This window comes from Astatotilapia calliptera, chromosome 1, assembly GCF_900246225.1.
Source record: "Astatotilapia calliptera chromosome 1, fAstCal1.2, whole genome shotgun sequence".
NCBI classification, from domain to species: domain Eukaryota; kingdom Metazoa; phylum Chordata; class Actinopteri; order Cichliformes; family Cichlidae; genus Astatotilapia; species Astatotilapia calliptera.
The window spans coordinates 25,062,447-25,079,637 of record NC_039302.1 but is presented as its reverse complement, the minus strand read 5'-3'; the positions used below and the strand labels follow the sequence as shown (position 1 = coordinate 25,079,637).

The 17,191-nt window shown below is 40.2% G+C and overlaps 1 protein-coding gene across 9 annotated transcripts in view; it reads left to right on the top strand.

The window, feature by feature from the left end:
- esrrga (estrogen-related receptor gamma a) overlaps window positions 1-16,364 on the top strand; it is a 164,379-nt gene extending 148,015 nt beyond the window's left edge. For all 9 annotated transcript variants that reach the window (XM_026171499.1, XM_026171490.1, XM_026171508.1 and 6 more), the window contains 3 exons: window positions 9,951-10,057; window positions 10,224-10,386; window positions 14,393-16,364. In XM_026171499.1, coding sequence (XP_026027284.1) covers window positions 9,951-10,057; window positions 10,224-10,386; window positions 14,393-14,637 — 515 coding nt within the window. In that variant the 3' untranslated portion in view covers window positions 14,638-16,364. The remainder of the gene's footprint in view (window positions 1-9,950; window positions 10,058-10,223; window positions 10,387-14,392) is intronic.
- Window positions 16,365-17,191: the final 827 nt, after the last annotated feature.

Sequence of the window (17,191 nt, the reverse complement as noted above, 5' to 3'; positions counted from 1 at the left end):
TAGTTTTGTACTTTTGTTGTTGTTTTTTTAAACATCCAGAGATCAGACAGTAAACACTGGCAAACATTATGGAAAAATGTGGTTTACACCACTGGTTGACGAGTGGTCGCTTGCAGTCACTATGTAAAATTGGTCAAACAGTGGTATGTGACACTAGACTGAAAATCCCTTTATAATTCCTTGGTTGCAGGGGTTTTCTGTTGTTTATAAGGAAGGTGCAGACTTGTCGGAGATGAATGGTAGTGAATCTTTGAGGCAGTCACCTTCAAAGCACAATCTGTGCCTTTTAAAAAGGGATGTTTTCCATTTCTGGTGTGTGTCACACATTTTCAAGTTTCAAGTCACTACTGCTTGGTGAATCGTTGGCAAGTGTTTGCAGGCAAGTTGGTGTCTTCCATACAACCACAGCTATCTGCTAATGCTAATGACCAAACCGATTTTCATCCAGCAAAAGCCAGCAACCTGCAGCAATCACTTGCCAACCAGTGCCAGAAAGCAGTGGTTACAAAGGCCTGTGTGATTGAGGCTTGCGCTGGTGCAGAAATAAGACAATGCCAAATTTGCTTTGTTTTTACTCTATGCACATTTGAATAGATGTATTCCCTCCAAAAAGGGAGGATATATGTGCTTTTCTTGACCTTTTGACAAACTCTCTTACCACAAATGTTTTCAGATCTTTTTTTTCTCTTTTCTTTTCTTTCTGCTTGAGCACTTCAGTGATGTTTTGCCACTTTTGCCACCTGCTATAGGGCAAATGACTGGGGCCTATGGTCTCAGTGCTTCACTGTGCACAAGTGCATAGAACAGACACACAGGGTAGTAATAATATGTGTATTTTTGTGTCTATTTAATCTTGATGGGATGTTTCATCTGCAGACGGCTATCACAGCTGGCCGCCTTATTGTCTGGGTGAGACTGATTGAGTCAGTGAGTGAAAGTGTGTGTGTGTGTCTGTGTGTGTGGGGGTTTTTTTTCAGTTTCGCTGTTAGTCTGCATGCAGGTGTGTATACCAATATACAAGTTTTTGTTTACTTATTGAATAACAAATGTATTTTTATATATCATTATATTTTATATGTATATCTATATAACCACTATAGAGCAACATGGCATTGTGTACATTTGTGTGCATTGTGAATGTGTGCTGTCCATCAAGCCACACACATAGCCGTACCAAACCATTGGCTTGGTTGCTGATGATGACATATGAGTTCCTGGCCCTGGTAATGGCTGTTAAATCTCATAATTACACGCTTCTTTATTGCAATGCATAATGACCCCGCAGCACTATTGGACAATTAATTAAGATTTTCAGCCCAGGCTTTTTCAGGCCCAGATGAGGAGGTGGAATGAGGTCTAATGTTCTTGTCTTCAAGCTACGACATTATGGTATGGTGCTGTAGGAAAGAAGGCTCTGTGTGCATCCGTTTTCATCTTTGTCTTTATTTCAGTCTTTTTAAGTCGCTCTCTCATTCTCTCTGTTCTCCCTCTCCTCATTGCTCCAATTGTTGAGCCCTTTCCTTCGATGCTTGTCCTCAATGATGATATTGGAGACCATATCTCTAATCTGTGAATGGTAAATTAATCCCTGTGGAATTTCTGGGGTCCTCTCTCTATGAACAGCTACGGGGGATTAGGAAGATAAAATCAACACAGCCTTATAATCTCATATACTGACACAAGGCATGTACAGTACAGGGACCATTGTTTTAAAGCTAATGGTCAGCAGGTTTCTACTTCTTTATACATCAATAGTGCTTAACAGAAAAAAAAAGTCTGTTTCATGACCGTTAAAATTTTTTACCTCTTTTGAACTCTGTGTTCTTACTGGATATATTTTACGTACTTTTTAAATAAGCATTCATTTTTGCTGTTTGGACAGACAATGGATTTTTTCCAGAGTGTTGCAGGATATTGTTTTGAAAAGATAATCCACCAAAGGATCAATAGACTGTCACAAGTCGTGTAATTGGACAAGCTGGGAGAGTAAATTCAGCCAAATTAGATGGATAGATTAAGTTGGTGGCAATTAGGAGAATAACGTAACAAAAAATAAGTTCAGTTGCCTAATACAATTTCATTGAAGAATGAAGAAATTCATATATAAACACAAGTAATATTTACATATCTTACAATTTCAACATCGTAATCATTTTTGTCCGTGAAAGTGTTGATCAGCAGTTTTATATGTGTTTTGAATTTGTGTGTGCCATGTGCAGACATAGTGAGTTGGTGTGTAAGCTGCTCAGCTGTGTGTTGACATGGTTCCCCTGACAAATTTGTGCTCACATGCACATCCTCACAGACACACACACAGAGTGGTCATTCCTGCCGTCATGAGCATTATATTGATGGGAGGAAGGAAAGGTAGAGGGTGAGAGAAAGATAGATGGACGCAATGAAGAAAAAGTTTTTAAATAGGCAAATGAGAAATATAATCTTTGACAATATTGCATAAAGTTCTCAGCATTTATTTCTCCAAGAAATTCTCAAATAGAGCCGACCTCTGTCACTTTAGCGGTGCTCTTCATTCCCTGTGAAGTCAAGAAGGCTTGGCCCTGTGGAACTTGCAGTGTACATGCACACATACACACTCCTTGACATAGCCCTAGTGGAGCTAGAAGTGGGTAATTAAAATGTAAATATTGATATTTTATTATTTGAAATGGCTCCACTGCAATGCTCTTAATGTCACTCCATCTGTCGTCTCCACGGAGACTTGGGGTTGCCCTCGACGACCAGCTGCCCCCACCCAAGCACCCCCAACCACGGCAACAGCTATAACACTCGACAACCATCTCTGTGTTGCAGCATTTCCATTTTGGGTCTAATTAAGTGTTAAATATTAGCACCCGCAACCACTGAGGCAGCTCGCACCACACACATACACACGCTCACGACACTCATCTCCACTACAGCAATGGTAAGATTTTAAGTGTTAATCTTGCAGTGCTGCTGATGGTGTCTAATGTATGCAATTAACAGTCAGGCAGGGCTGAAGGTTTGGTAATTAGCTGGCTGTTCACACTGATTAGAGGCTACCGCAACCCTATGACTGCTCTAGTCTCTCCCCCAGGCCACACGGAGAAAGGAGGGGGAAAAGAGAGGGGGAGTAAGGAAGGAGAATGAAACAGAAAAAGATATTTTAGCCAACAGCCCGACAGGGCATGAAAGTAAAGGTAAAATGATTTTGTGCGCAATATATGTATCTTAAAACCATATTTGTTATTTGTGTGTATATATATATATATATATATATATATATCATGTGTTCTTTATTCTTTTACTAAATGTTGAAATCAAATACAGATAAAATATGGCATTTATGGCATTTAATTCTTCATTGTTAACAAAGTTGAGCCTCAATCTCACATAGTATTCAGCAAAACATGAAAGAAACAAAAGAAACAATGAATGCTATGAATATTTCCTTCAGTACTGTCATTTTTAAAAGTCTCTAAACCCGTTTTAACAGTGTTTTAATTGAAAAATACTACAAAGACTAGAACAGATCCTTTTTTCCCCACATATGTATGGTCAGGTTGAATTTGATACCAGTCACAAGAAAGGAAGGAAAATTTCTGTATTATAAAAACACACACACACACACACACATTTGGTGGATTATTTCACAGCTTATCTACTTAATTCATAACAGGACAGTAACATGACTGTGTATAAAAAGAGCACCACAGAGTTGGCAAATTGTTCAATGGTTTAAGAAAAAAAAGAAGAAAAAGAAGAGGAAAAACGTGGCATTTTGTGGCTTGCTTTTGAACACTCTTGAAGACCATTAAGCACTATTATTGCTGCTTGTATAGGAGCATTGAAATCTTCTTATGCAAGGTCCAAAATTTTGGATTCAAATAATTTGGATCAGGCTTGGCTGACTGAGGTTTAGGTGAAAAGGTTTTTTTGTTGTTGTTTTTAGTTTTTACAACTTTTGAATGTTGGTTGTTACGGGATAAAGATATGAGGCGGCTTGTTATCAATGCACAATTCGAGCGCCTGATCCATATGTAACCTGCTGTGAAGGCACCAATAACAGTTGCAGGGAATTTTTTCACATTTTGCAGCAACCGTCACCTGAACGTCACAAGCTTATTAGAGCTGAGAGTTGAAAGGTCAAGGTCACTGCAAGATCTAGAAAAACAGATACTTAAGTAACTTAAGAATTCATACACTAATATCACATTTTATATTTATATTTTATATTGAAAAGGTCAAATGTGAACTTCAATTTGGAATCATGAATTCTTCATGCAGGTTACATTACAGACAATGTGATTCTGAGCAGGCATGGATTTAAACTACCACACGAGTTTGATGCAGTGACATAATTTTGACAGTGTAAGATATGGCTTGACTTGTGCGCTTAAATTGCGCTTCCATATAATGTCATATCTAAACATGATGTTTTGATAGTCCAAATAGCCGGACACATATGTGTGTAGGTGAGTATGTGTCCTGTGTGCGAGTGTGTCTTTAAGCCCCTCTAAATTAGCTGGTTCTCTGGGTAGATTTGTTTCCATCTCGTTGCGCATCTCTGTGTAATTGGGTCAGCTGGTGGATGTGTGTTCATTTGTGTGTGTGTGTGACAGCATTTGCCAGTGTGTATCTCGTGTGCGTATATCTTGTGTGTGTTGTTTCAGCTTGGCCAAAGCCATCACAGGGGGTCCGTGTTCATTTTGGCCGGCGTCTGGCCGTATGGTACAGAACAGTTTGAGATGTACGCACGCACACATACACAAACGCACACGTACAAAACACCACAAGGGAGCACTTGCATTGCACAGCATGCAACAATGTGCACACATTTAAACACATACAGAAAGTGGAATGAGTGAGCGCACGGGAGCCACATAACACAGTGTGCATACAGAACAACACACACACGCAGGGTAGCGATGTGCTGGTAACTGTGGGAAACTTCACGTGTCCTCATGCAATCTCTATCTCAGTGGGCCAGTAGACTTAAATCTGTCCCCTGCAGAACACAATACGTGCACATGCTGAACATAGACAATCCACTATTCCCTTGTCACCAACAAAGCACAACTTGTTGGTAACAGAAAACAGTTAGCAACGCAGTTCTCGCTCAAGAAAGATTCGCTTCACTATGTCAGATTATGGTGAATATGCACAATTTGGCAGTCTTTTTGAAAAGAAATAGCTATGTCTCCAATTTTCAGCAGTTATTAAGATAACATTTTTTTTATTTTACGTGACCTTCTCTTTGTTTTGCACAGGTTTACACTGTTGCTCCAGTGTTGGATAGCACATTGTCTACACTGGCGTTACATCATTTGGGTTTCTTTTTACACATTTGTTGAATGATGAGCTTTAGGTCATGACTCCCTAATTGCAGGGAAACACTTTTTGCAACTTGAAGGCAGTTTTCTTAAGTCTGTGAATTGTTTCTATAACATGGATGTTTCCTTTTAAATTTGTCCTGAGGCAATGATTCAAAAGGATCATTTGTATCACAATAAGCAAGTGTTAAGCACATTCAAGGGCCACTGCAAGACTACAGAAGGACAACGGATACAAAGCTATTTGTAACCCAATGGGACTTTTTAAAAGACATTCTGATACCAGAGCACTCAAATATTCGCCAGCATGAACTATTTTTGAAAGAAAGTCCGAAATTTTAAGGAAAACTGAATTTCATTTTACATGACAACACTTGAGAAGAGTTAAATTAGTTTCCATATTCAATCATTCTATAATTCTCAGGTGATTTTTTGTTTTTGTTTTGGGGGGGGGTTTAAATGTGTATAAAATACACCTGGTCCTCCTGGTCATTATTTAAGTAATACACACGGCTGGTCTGCAATTTGGCCTATTTTGTCCAGGGCTTTAAATCTATTCATTCTCACCAGGACACAGACCCTCTTATGCTCAATTTAGAAAATAAAATCAAGTTAATTCAACAATAAACTTGTTTTATATGTATTTTTTTGTATTAATTATGCAGATATTATTCAAAGTGGAACCCCACACAAAATGATCTTTAAAAAATGTAAAAGAATTGTCAGAGAACCTTTCAAAACTACATTATATATTCAAGCTATTAAGTCTGCTTGATTAGAGCTCAAAATTGTTCGCCTGTTTTGCTTCTATGGACAAAAAGACACACACACACACACAAAAAAAATCAAGACACCGCCACTTAAATGGAAAGTGTCCCATTTAACCTCTTAAGCCCCAACGCCCCCTGATATGGGGGCAAAAGGCAGGAGATCAGTTAGGCTTGGGGCTAAAGAGGTTAACCTGGGTTACAGGATGTGAATACTAGTCATGCGTTAATAACTGGTTACCAGATCACCATCACAACCGGTTTTCACACCTGTCAGAATACAGGCGCGGAGAATAGGCGTGTTGATACTTCAGTTGTCGAAGATGTACATTGCCGTCGTCATACAAATACACCGACTCATATGCGCGTACACTTCTCGGTGTATATACACAAGTATATGGGCACCCATAAGCGTCACAGTCTCTTCTCACTGGTTTCCATTTGCCCTGTAACCATGCGAAAACAAATATAGGCCTCTTAGATATGTGTGTTCGTGTGCATCTATGGAGCAACTGGGGCATGAGAGAGGGCTATCTTATGTGTGTGTGTGTCTGTGTTAGACTGTTGTGCAGTCTCGGGTGTAAACGTGCAGTCAGGACTCATTTGGCAGACAAACAGGCCGCAGGGTGGCTAGGGAATCGACGTGTGTTTGTGGGTGTGTTTGTTTTTTATGCGGGTATCTGATAGAGAAAAGGGAAAAGGAAAGAGTGCACAAGCAAGAGGTAGAGGTTAAGTTTGCATGACTGCACTGTAGCCTCTTTCTGTCAGTGCACACACATAAGTGCATCTGTACCGTCATAGGTTTGTTCTACTTTAGCAGACCACCTAAACACAAATACTAACTATAGATAAGATTAATATCCAGCCCAAAACTTGGTGTTACCAGATGGAAGCAGTTATCCAGTAATAATTTTATACGGTGCTGTTTGAAGTTCTTGCCGATATTTTTTAGGCAAATATTTCAACTTTGTTGCAAACGGCAAACAACATCGACACAAACACACTCATGCTAACTCACACAGTATGAGATGCCTTATCAACAATGGGCAGAAAGGAAATGTAATTAGAACCAAATAAGAAACCTTTTGTCAAGTGAAATCACAGGTATGAAAGAAAGGTCTCCACCCCTCCCACTACCACCACTGCCGCCCTTCTTTCTAACAACTCACCCCCTTTTACTTTCTTCTCTCTTCCAACTCACTCTTTCTGATACACTCTCTCTCCCTCTCTCTCTCTCTTCCCATCAATATCTCTCTCTCTCTCTCCATCATCAGCACTAAATTCCCATTGATGTTTCTTTTCTTCTGTTGTATCGATTGCTTCATGAGAAGGAGGGGAGGAATGTAGGAAGGGAAGAAGGGAAAGATGGCGTTATCTGTTAATTAATTTGTCCTGAAGCCGGCCGCCTATTAATCAGACAGATAAGAGGCATTGGATGGCTGAACGGCGCAGACAGGCTGGTGGGGAGGGAAGAGGGAGAGGTACACACACCAACGTACACACACAAACACAGACAGAGATACGCATGCAGAGTCCCGTGGAAACATGTATGGGAATGTATGCATACACACGGAATGCAAATATGCTGATGAGTTATGTACAAATGTGCAGTTTAAGCACACATATATTCACACAAGGACAAAAAAAATTTCACACACTGCACAAATCTGCTCACACACGCAGACACCATCCTGATAAAAATCATTGATGTGCCTCAATAAGAAAAGCTGCACTTTCAGCTCAATAAATTAATCACTGTGGTTTTAATTATTGGTGTTTTCTGTGTGTGTGTGTGTGTGTGTGTGTGTGTGTGTGTGTGTGTGTGTGTGTGTGTGTGTGTGTGTGTGTGTGTGTGTGTGTGTGTGTGTGTGTGTGTGTGTGTTGCACACATCTGTACACCTTATGTGTCATTAGGAGGATAGAGGACTATGCAAACAGCACTGTTAATATACAGACACTTATACAGACACTTTCCATATGAAGTTGACATTCACGGTATATTTGTGTATATGTGATTCAGTGTGTATTCTTGCATTTGTATGTTTGTGCCCACTTCTTGAGCCTTGTGTGCTCCTGTTGGTCCTGGACCAGATGCCACCAGAGGGAAGTGCGCAAATTGATGGAAATCTTAGTTCTGCCCTGAACACCTGAGTACCAAAAACACACACAAAGACAATTTAAAACCCACAACCAGTGACACCATTAAATGATATTAACCCCTCACTCATCTCGCCTTCTCTTCACTTGACCCCAGGGTTGAACAGATTCAATAAGTGTATGTGTGTTAATTTTAGCAATGCCAGTGCATATTTCCCCAGCCCACAATGAGTGGTGAAGTCCTAAGTACCCCCTAAAGACATCTGCCTCTGTGAATAAGGTGTGTGTGTGCGTGTGTGTGTGTGCACGAAGACCCCCCCTTAAGAAATTCACCTCTAATCCCTTCTGATGATTTCATTAAGTAGAAGAAGACACTGCCAGTTGGCAGTGATACTGCTCCCTTCACTGTGCCGTGTGTGAGTGTGCACGTAAGAGTGTACGCACGTGTGTGTGTGTGTGTATCAATCATACACATTTGGATTCTTTCCAGTTTGTTTCTATGCGTTCATGTTTATGTGTATGTGATATGAAGTGTGTGTTAAGAAATGTTAACAGTTGTAGATTGAATGAATTAGAGCGCATTACAAACAACAATAGCCTGCAACCTGGACATAATGAGACGCCTGCCATTACCAATCAACAAACTGTGAGATAAGAGCCCCTAATGTACATGCATGCGCAAAATACCAACACACACTCTGGCGCACCTAACATCTCAAGAGGAGGTTCTTCGCAGCAGATGTTACTGAAGAAATAGCTTCCTTCGCATCTGCCTGCTTCTCCTGGCATGATGCTTCACTCCAACACACATACACAAACACACAGTGGAGGGCTGCAGCGAGGTCTGACAGGTGTGCTTGCATGGCAAACTGTCTTTGCCTTGCCTATGAAGGCTCACGCTCACAAACACACACACACAGGCAGACAGGCAGGTGTGAATGGACAGGTGTGTGAGGAGAGGACAGCTGCGAAGAAAGGTGTGAGCAGGCAGGTGTTCCATTAAAGAGACAGACAGAAAGAGAAAGACTAAGAGGGATGGACCGCAAGTGAAGTGAGTGTAATCAAGAGATATGGCATGAGGAAGCAAAAACATCGCAATCAAAAAGCATCAAGCAGAAATATGAATCGTGTGTGTACTCACTGTCTGAAAAGAAATGAGTGAATGAAAGAAAGGTGAAAAGAGGTTCACAGTCATAGACAGACACTGATAGGTAAAAAGGAGACAGACAGATATACGTAGACATAGGCAAATAGGCAGACATGGATTGACACCGAAGAAAGCAGGAGTTTTGAGGCCATAGCAGCAGTTAGTGTGTGTGTATTTGAGCGGCGTAACAGCGATGGCCAGCATTGATCCTTGGAAGTTGTGGCAGGGAAAGATAAGGCCCGCCTTTCCCCAGAGAATAGCCCTGGGCATAAGAGGAAGAGGAGGAAGAGGAGAGGAGGTGGAGAACTCTAGTCAAGTGGATGGATTGAGGTTGGCCAAGAAGGGAGTGAAGCTGAGTCTTGAACCTAATACTAGCTCAAACACCTTTTAAACACAGCTGTTTTATTGCTTTTGAGTTAGTTCTGCTTTAAAAAATAAATAAATCCCAAAACAAAACCCACGTTAGAAAAACACACAGGATGCATTTTCCTCTTCGCAAAGGTTATATTTACTGAATTTTATTTTCTTTCTGAAAGATAGACTCCTTAACTCTTTGGTTTGTTCGGGTGGAAAAATTAAATTAACAATCTATGCTCTTGCTTTTCTTTTTGTCTCAATGTTTACCAGGTTTTTCCACGCTGTCTCTGGCAGACCAGATGAGTCTCCTGCAGAGTGCATGGATGGAAATCCTGATCCTACGCGTTGTCTACCGTTCACTGCCCTTTGAAGACAAGGTAAGCCTGTTTGTTTCTTGGGCTCAAGTGGCCACCTCTCGTAATGCATAACTCTAAACCGTAATGCAATCTATCCAAAGGGACTGACTTATTTTTGGAGTCATTCTCAAGTGGACATTTAAGAACATGCCAGTAAATCCAGTTCTTCTGTTTTGTCTCTTTGTAGTTGGTGTATGCTGAGGACTACATAATGGACGAGGACCAGTCGAAATTAGCTGGACTTCTGGACCTGAACAATGCCATCCTTCAGCTGGTGAAGAAATATAAATCTATGAAACTAGAGAAGGAGGAATTTGTCACTCTCAAGGCCATTGCTTTGGCTAACTCAGGTTGGAATTTGTTCACTCTCAGCTGATATTTTTGTCTGTCTCCACATTTGTGTTTTACTGGTGGAAGAGTTAATCCTAGGATTCCCAATCCCATGGGGCTCATTTGAGCTGAACTATCAGAGGACCGATTTCAGTATTCTGCATTCAAACAAACACACAACTGTGACGCAACCATGTTAACACATACTCTACTAGTCAAAAGTGTGTCAAATACTGTATGCATACATAGAAAAACACATGCTCAGTGCAAAAATAAAAACGTGTTTTTTAGTTGAACCTCACCACAACACAACGTGCCAATCCTTTTTGCAATTAGCATAGTCGTCTCTTCAGATGCCTGTTAAATAAGGTGAAATCATTAGAACCCAAAATCTGTCGATAAGGCCCCCTCTCTGATGTGTCCAGCTGCATCGACAGCTGACTGACACACGCGCACACACACGCACTCTCTCGCACACACACGCCTTCTTCCTCCCATGACCCGTCTTTTGAACTTTGTCTTGGAAGCTGGCCAGCTCTTCAGTACTCTTTAATTACAAGGGGGGAGCTGTCAATACAATGTGTTTAAATGGGAGAATGCAACGAGAGAGCTTTGAATAAGGAGGGAGGGGCCTTTTGTTCTGGTTGTGCCACTAAAGGCACGCATACACATATTTACATCCATAAATGTTCCTAAACTTTCAAAAAACATACATCTGGTTATTAGCACTCAGTGAAACATTTGTGTGTGCCATTGAAAAATGTTTGCTTACACACATACTTAGATACTGCTCTGCACATGCAGAAAATATTGACATGTTGTTCCTGTGGGCTTTGTGTGACAATCAATCTCTTGCCGCTGCTTGTGTGTGTGCATTTGTGTCCATCCATGTATGTGTTTCAGTTATTCTCTGAATACTGCTTACTGGAAGTTAAGGAAATTTATTGGTTATTTCAGCTGGACAACAGAGTTAAGAATCATTATTATTTGGCAAACATCCAGTACATGGACAGGAAAATCTAATAGTAATAATATTTCATTGTTTTACAAAAGGAAATGGTGCTGACATTAGTCACAATGGCTCATTCAGCGATATTCTTTATTTTCCATATTAATTTAATGCTCCCATCTATTATATATCACAAAATACCGTCAAAGTGCAAGAAAACATCTTTCGCGGGGCTTTATATTCAGCTATAATATTTTGAACTGTTCCTCTACATGTAAAGGCTCATTGTTTGCATAGGATTTTATCAACACATACCTTTGGTTTATTTTTGTAATTGCCTTTTTGTTTTCTTAATGTTCCATTTCGACACTGGCATGACGTGAATTTACTGGCCATGTAAACATGCTCTTCATTATGATGGAAATGTCAGGTTAGTAAACTCTGTCAAAAGCAGACATCGCTCTTAAGAAAATTCACATTTGAAATCGTCATTCTTTTAACTAATTGAAATTGAAATAGCTGACAGCCAAATAAGAACTTTGTATCATTGCCCAGACTCTCGAAATGCTCTTCAAGACAACAGAATGCTAGCATTAGCATTTTGAAGGGCACTGACACTAATTAATTCACAGGATGCTAATTGTGCATTAATGAAGCCAAGCCTTAAGAAATGTTAGCAAACGTGCCCCACATGTAAAGAAAGCTAAACTAGCCATGGGAAACAGGAGGCACATGTGGGGGTATGTGATTGTGTGTGTGTGTGTGTGTGTGTGTGTGTGTGTGTGTGTGTGTGTGTGTGTGTGTGTGTGTGTGTGTGTGTGTGTGTGTGTGTGTGTGATTCATTTATGTGCGACTGTGAATTGTGAGTTCCATGTTAACATGTTCGCTTTAACAGCCTTATGTACTTGTGCTCATTAACGTCTGCTGTTTTACTTGTGAGTTTACTGCGGGTCACAGCACAGGCAGAAGCCATGTCTACCAGCTTAAATACTAAACACACAATGCTAATCAAAAACAACGTGAAACTCATTAAACTGCAGTTTAGCTTCTGCCTATTCACTGCACAGCCCATTACAAATTCAAAAAAAAGAAGAAAAGGTTGGGGGGGGGGGGGGGGGGGGTCTCCTCCATTCTGTATGGCATTAGCAGTCAATACTAATGTCATAATGACTTTATGGAATAAGTCTATATTTACAAAGTGGTACTGTATAAGTAAAAGTTAAATATATGGTCATATTCTGTATATACAAAAAGAAATATCAACTTAACCTTAAACTTCGTTCCCCTGCCTCATCAATACCGTTAACCACTAAGGAAAATATCATCACAGAGAAAAGTTTCTAAAAGACTCAGACCAGTGGACCACAAGTAGAATATCTGAGGACCAATAGAAGCTGATTTTTCTATTGATCCTCACAGAATCCGACCCACTGACCAGTCTGGTCCTGCATACTGATGCATGCATTATACTCGATAGATCCAGCTCAGTGTATTTGATTGTGCTAGTCCGATTGTGTGCACATCTGTGTGTATGTGGCTTTGCAGGCACATTTTATGTTGATTTTATTTCTCTGAACAATATAATTTATATATTTCATACTTGTTCCAATTCCCATCTGTGCACGTGGATGATGTGAGCATGTGTGCCTGGGAAAGCTAGTGTGTTTAACAAGTACCCAGTGGGAAGTATTTGGTTGAACTGCAATATCCTTCACTAAAAGCTTCCACCAATGGCAGGCAACAAAAGCACATACACAACACGAGACTTCCAAACAGCTAAAATGCTTCTGCTTAGGAGTATATGCATGTAGTTTAACCACTTGTATAACTGACTTTACAGATGTAAAAAAGTAAACATATAAAAGTGAAGTGTATAGCACACAGTGGACTTAGAAGGTCATTACAAAAGATCATACTGTGTTAATGTAGAACTCCACGCAGCTGACAGAGCTTACATGGAGAGCAGGCATCAGACTGTGTCATCCTTTCTGTCCACACCTGCAATGTCTGTGTGTGTCTTTACACACCCAATCATATGTCTAAGCAAATCAAATGTTTTGTAGGTGTGTGTGGGGGTGGTGTTGTTGGTAGGTGAGTGGGGGAGCGAGCTATCAATAGTTGTCTTGTGATTATTATTTAACATGCATGTAGCTATTGATCGTAGACATTGATCGGAGGTTGGGAGCTAAAGGCCAGCTCACATTAAGACCTTGCCTCCCTTAGGGGCAATATGGAGCATTATTATTGAGGGACATCATCGGGCTTTACTGCCACTGCTAAAACACACCTTACATGCCAGCTCAAAGAGAGATTACAGATGTGTGCAACCGCATACTCCTTCAACTCCCTCCTGCACCACCATATCACCCCCTACACACACAGACACACACAAACTCTCATGTGTTCCTTCATCTCTTGATCATTCTACAAGTCTGTCTGTTTTTTTCTCCACCCACTTGTCTCTTTGTCTGGCCATTCATCACTCCCACAGATTTGCACTTTGAAGGGAGGGAATAAAGGGAATATATAAACCCTGTTTTTGGATTGTTTTTTGAATCTTTGTGTGTTTAAAAGTACTAAGGAATAGGGCTACATTTGTAACTGTTCCTTTAATGCCACTAAATCAGGTTTTTGCTAAATGCACAAAGTATTTCTGCACTTTTTACAGTAGGCATGGAAATCATGAGTCGATAGAATTTATATTGATAGTATTTTCAGCCTGCACCTGCGATGCTCAGGAATATTTTCACTTTGTTTCTGCGTAGATGTTTAGTTTAATCTTTAGCACTTCTCTCCCCTCACTCACAGCAGACAATGGTGGCACGGATACAAGTCTACACTGCTGAAAACATCTCAGAGAGTTGTGGGAGAGTTTTGCAGGATCTGCTTCACATTAGCAGGCTTGACTTACTTTTAAAAAGTCCACTTTTTCATGCAATATTTCTTTTTTATCAACAGCAACAAAACAGTTATGTCACATTTCCCACTTTGGTTGAAATACAGTTCAGTAGATGTGGATATTATTATACAAAATACTTCAAATTTTTAGTCATACATTGTCTGTCCTCTTACTCCAGACTCCATGCATATTGAAGATGTGGATGCAGTACAGAAGCTCCAGGATGTGCTTCACGAGGCCCTGCAGGACTACGAGGCTTCCCAGCACCAGGAGGATCCCCGTCGGGCAGGCAAGCTGCTCATGACCCTCCCCTTGCTCCGCCAGACCTCCACCAAGGCTGTGCAACACTTCTACAGCATCAAGCAGGATGGCAAAGTCCCAATGCACAAACTCTTTTTGGAGCTGCTGGAAGCCAAGGTCTGAGGACAGGGACTAGATGGAAGGACAGCTAGAGTCTGATCCACCTGGGCTTCAACTCGAACTCTGAACATCAACTTTGAATGACCTCTTGCTCTTCTACGCGCACTCTCACAGATACATGCACACACACACTCTCACACACACACACAGAAATAGGAAGTTTGTCTGCTGACACATTTCCCTATAAATAGACGCTATCCAGACCTCTCACCTGAACTTGAAACACCACGTCTTTGACAAAAGGGTGTTGACTTGATGATCTTTTTTGGAGGAAGACGGTGACAGACTGTGTAACTCCCATTTATCAATGGAAGACGATATTTGCTAAGAGTAACTTAACAGTTCTCGCAGTGACTCCAAACACTGACGATGACAAACACTTATGCATTTAATAACAATTAGGATGTTATTAATGACAAACGCTTAAATGAGGACACGTTTAAAAGACACTGAACAGTCTTCTTTTTAGCTCTGAGAGACTGTAAGACTGCACTCGTGTCTCCTTTCCCCCTCCTGTTTCCCTCAGAGTTTTTTAGCGTTCAAGAAGAAGACGAGTGGACAAAAAACGAACACTTAGGAGGTGTTAATGACATTTATTGTTGAAGTACATGTACAATGAAATTTGAATCAATGGACAGAAAGAAAAGAAGAGGAGATTTGCCCTGCCAAAGAATGGAATCATCCATTCAGAGGATGCCAGCAAACTTTACTGTCATAACCCAAAACCATTTCTGTTTTGATCTGCCAGTGGTTTTCAGTCCTGGGCCTCAAGAGTACTGCTGGTTCTCTCTTCCTGTAATTATTAAATTGTTTTCTGGGTATTATGAAAACCAGCAGCGCTTAAGGTTTTACGGAAAAGCATTGGAAACAACTGCTTTAAACTCTTTCTGGTTCTCCCTAAATTCAATTTCCTGGTTTCCCATGACTCCCCCGCTTCAAGTACAACTTTACTGTTTGCTGTATTTGCTGACGACTGGTCATCCTGGCCTCTCAAACCTGTCTTGCCATAATATCAATGTCTGTTCACTTGGCAAAGCTAAAAATTGTTTCATATATTCTAACCACATGAGGTGTGATTAATTTGCAGAGTTTAAAAGTATACATATGACTTCTTAGTTGCTAACAACAGAATACAATTTGATTGAAACTTCATAAAATTGTCAAAGATACATGGCTAACAAACAAATGTGGGCTGAGTTCACATTCTGTGTATAGTGTATAATCGATGAAAAACACCTCTTGTGTTCAGACGTGTATTTGAACAATTTTTAGCAGTTTTGTGGCCCTGATTTGCAGCTCTTCACATACCAGTCAGTAGGGATTTAAGTCTATCAACGTGCCATTAGTAGTCCAACCCAAGCTCATTAGCCACACTCCAAAAACTCAAAAGTCTCACCTCTGTATTACCCTCCTCATCCCGTTGTGTTCACGACTACCAGCTCATCTCCTGTGTCAGTACAGAGATATTCTTGTGACTCATTCAGGGAGTGTAGGGGGAGCCGCAGTCACTCGGCGCAATTCAAACCAGAAGGAAAGGTGTGCTGACAAAACTGACTGAAGAATACGTATTGTTGCTTTAAAACTCCTCGATCTTTTTTCTTAATTTCTACCTTGAAAATAATCTTAGTGATGATACCAATATTAGGGTTGTAAATAATTGTCATCCTGTATATGACATATAACATGGCTTTGTTTTTGTTATTAATATTGTCTTCTTAAAACTGAATCAATCAATATGTCTTTCCTTTTTTCTATCAGCTTGACCACTTTCAGCAATTATCATATATATATATATAAAAATATAACAAGTAATAATGTATTAACAAATCAGCGTTTATCTTAGAAACTCTGAGCAATAGTGGTTTTCAAGGAGGGGTTTGTGTATATGGACTAAGTCTGCAATATTAACATTACATGCCAGTCTTAAATTCGGGAGAAAGGGGGATGAGGATTTGGAGGAGAATGTGTCGCTTCTCTTTCTCTCTGTGTAACTTGCCATAAGCTATTAGATAACAGTCACTGGGCATTTCCTTTCATGACCGTTAAGAAGAAAAATACAACCCAGGAATCTATTCACTTAAAAGCTGTGTAAAGGTTGCAACTGGGAGAAGTAATACAAGCAAATAAAAACAAAAAGATCCAGCATCCAATTTGCAATTATCACCTTCTGAAGTCCGCACCTTTCATGTGACCAGGCTTTTTTTGCATTGACATTTGATCTGATTGAACCAGGACAATTCTTGTAGTGAAAAAAACACTTAGATAGTACACAATTTTCTCTCATTTGTGGCTTGAGGTGCAATTCTTTTGGACATGTGACTGAGTGTGGGGACCATGAGAGTACCTTGACTAAATTTAAATCTTTGCTGAGGGGTACAATGGTGCTAGCAAAATCAAAATGTCCTGTTACCTCACTACCCCATTTCCTGAAACACTTGATTTTTTTTGAGGAGTTGAAATTATGAAAGCTTTTAGCCTACGTACAACAATTACCGTATTATGTCATTTAAATCAGCTTCTGTATAAATTGATCATGGGACGCTAATTACCTCAGCTG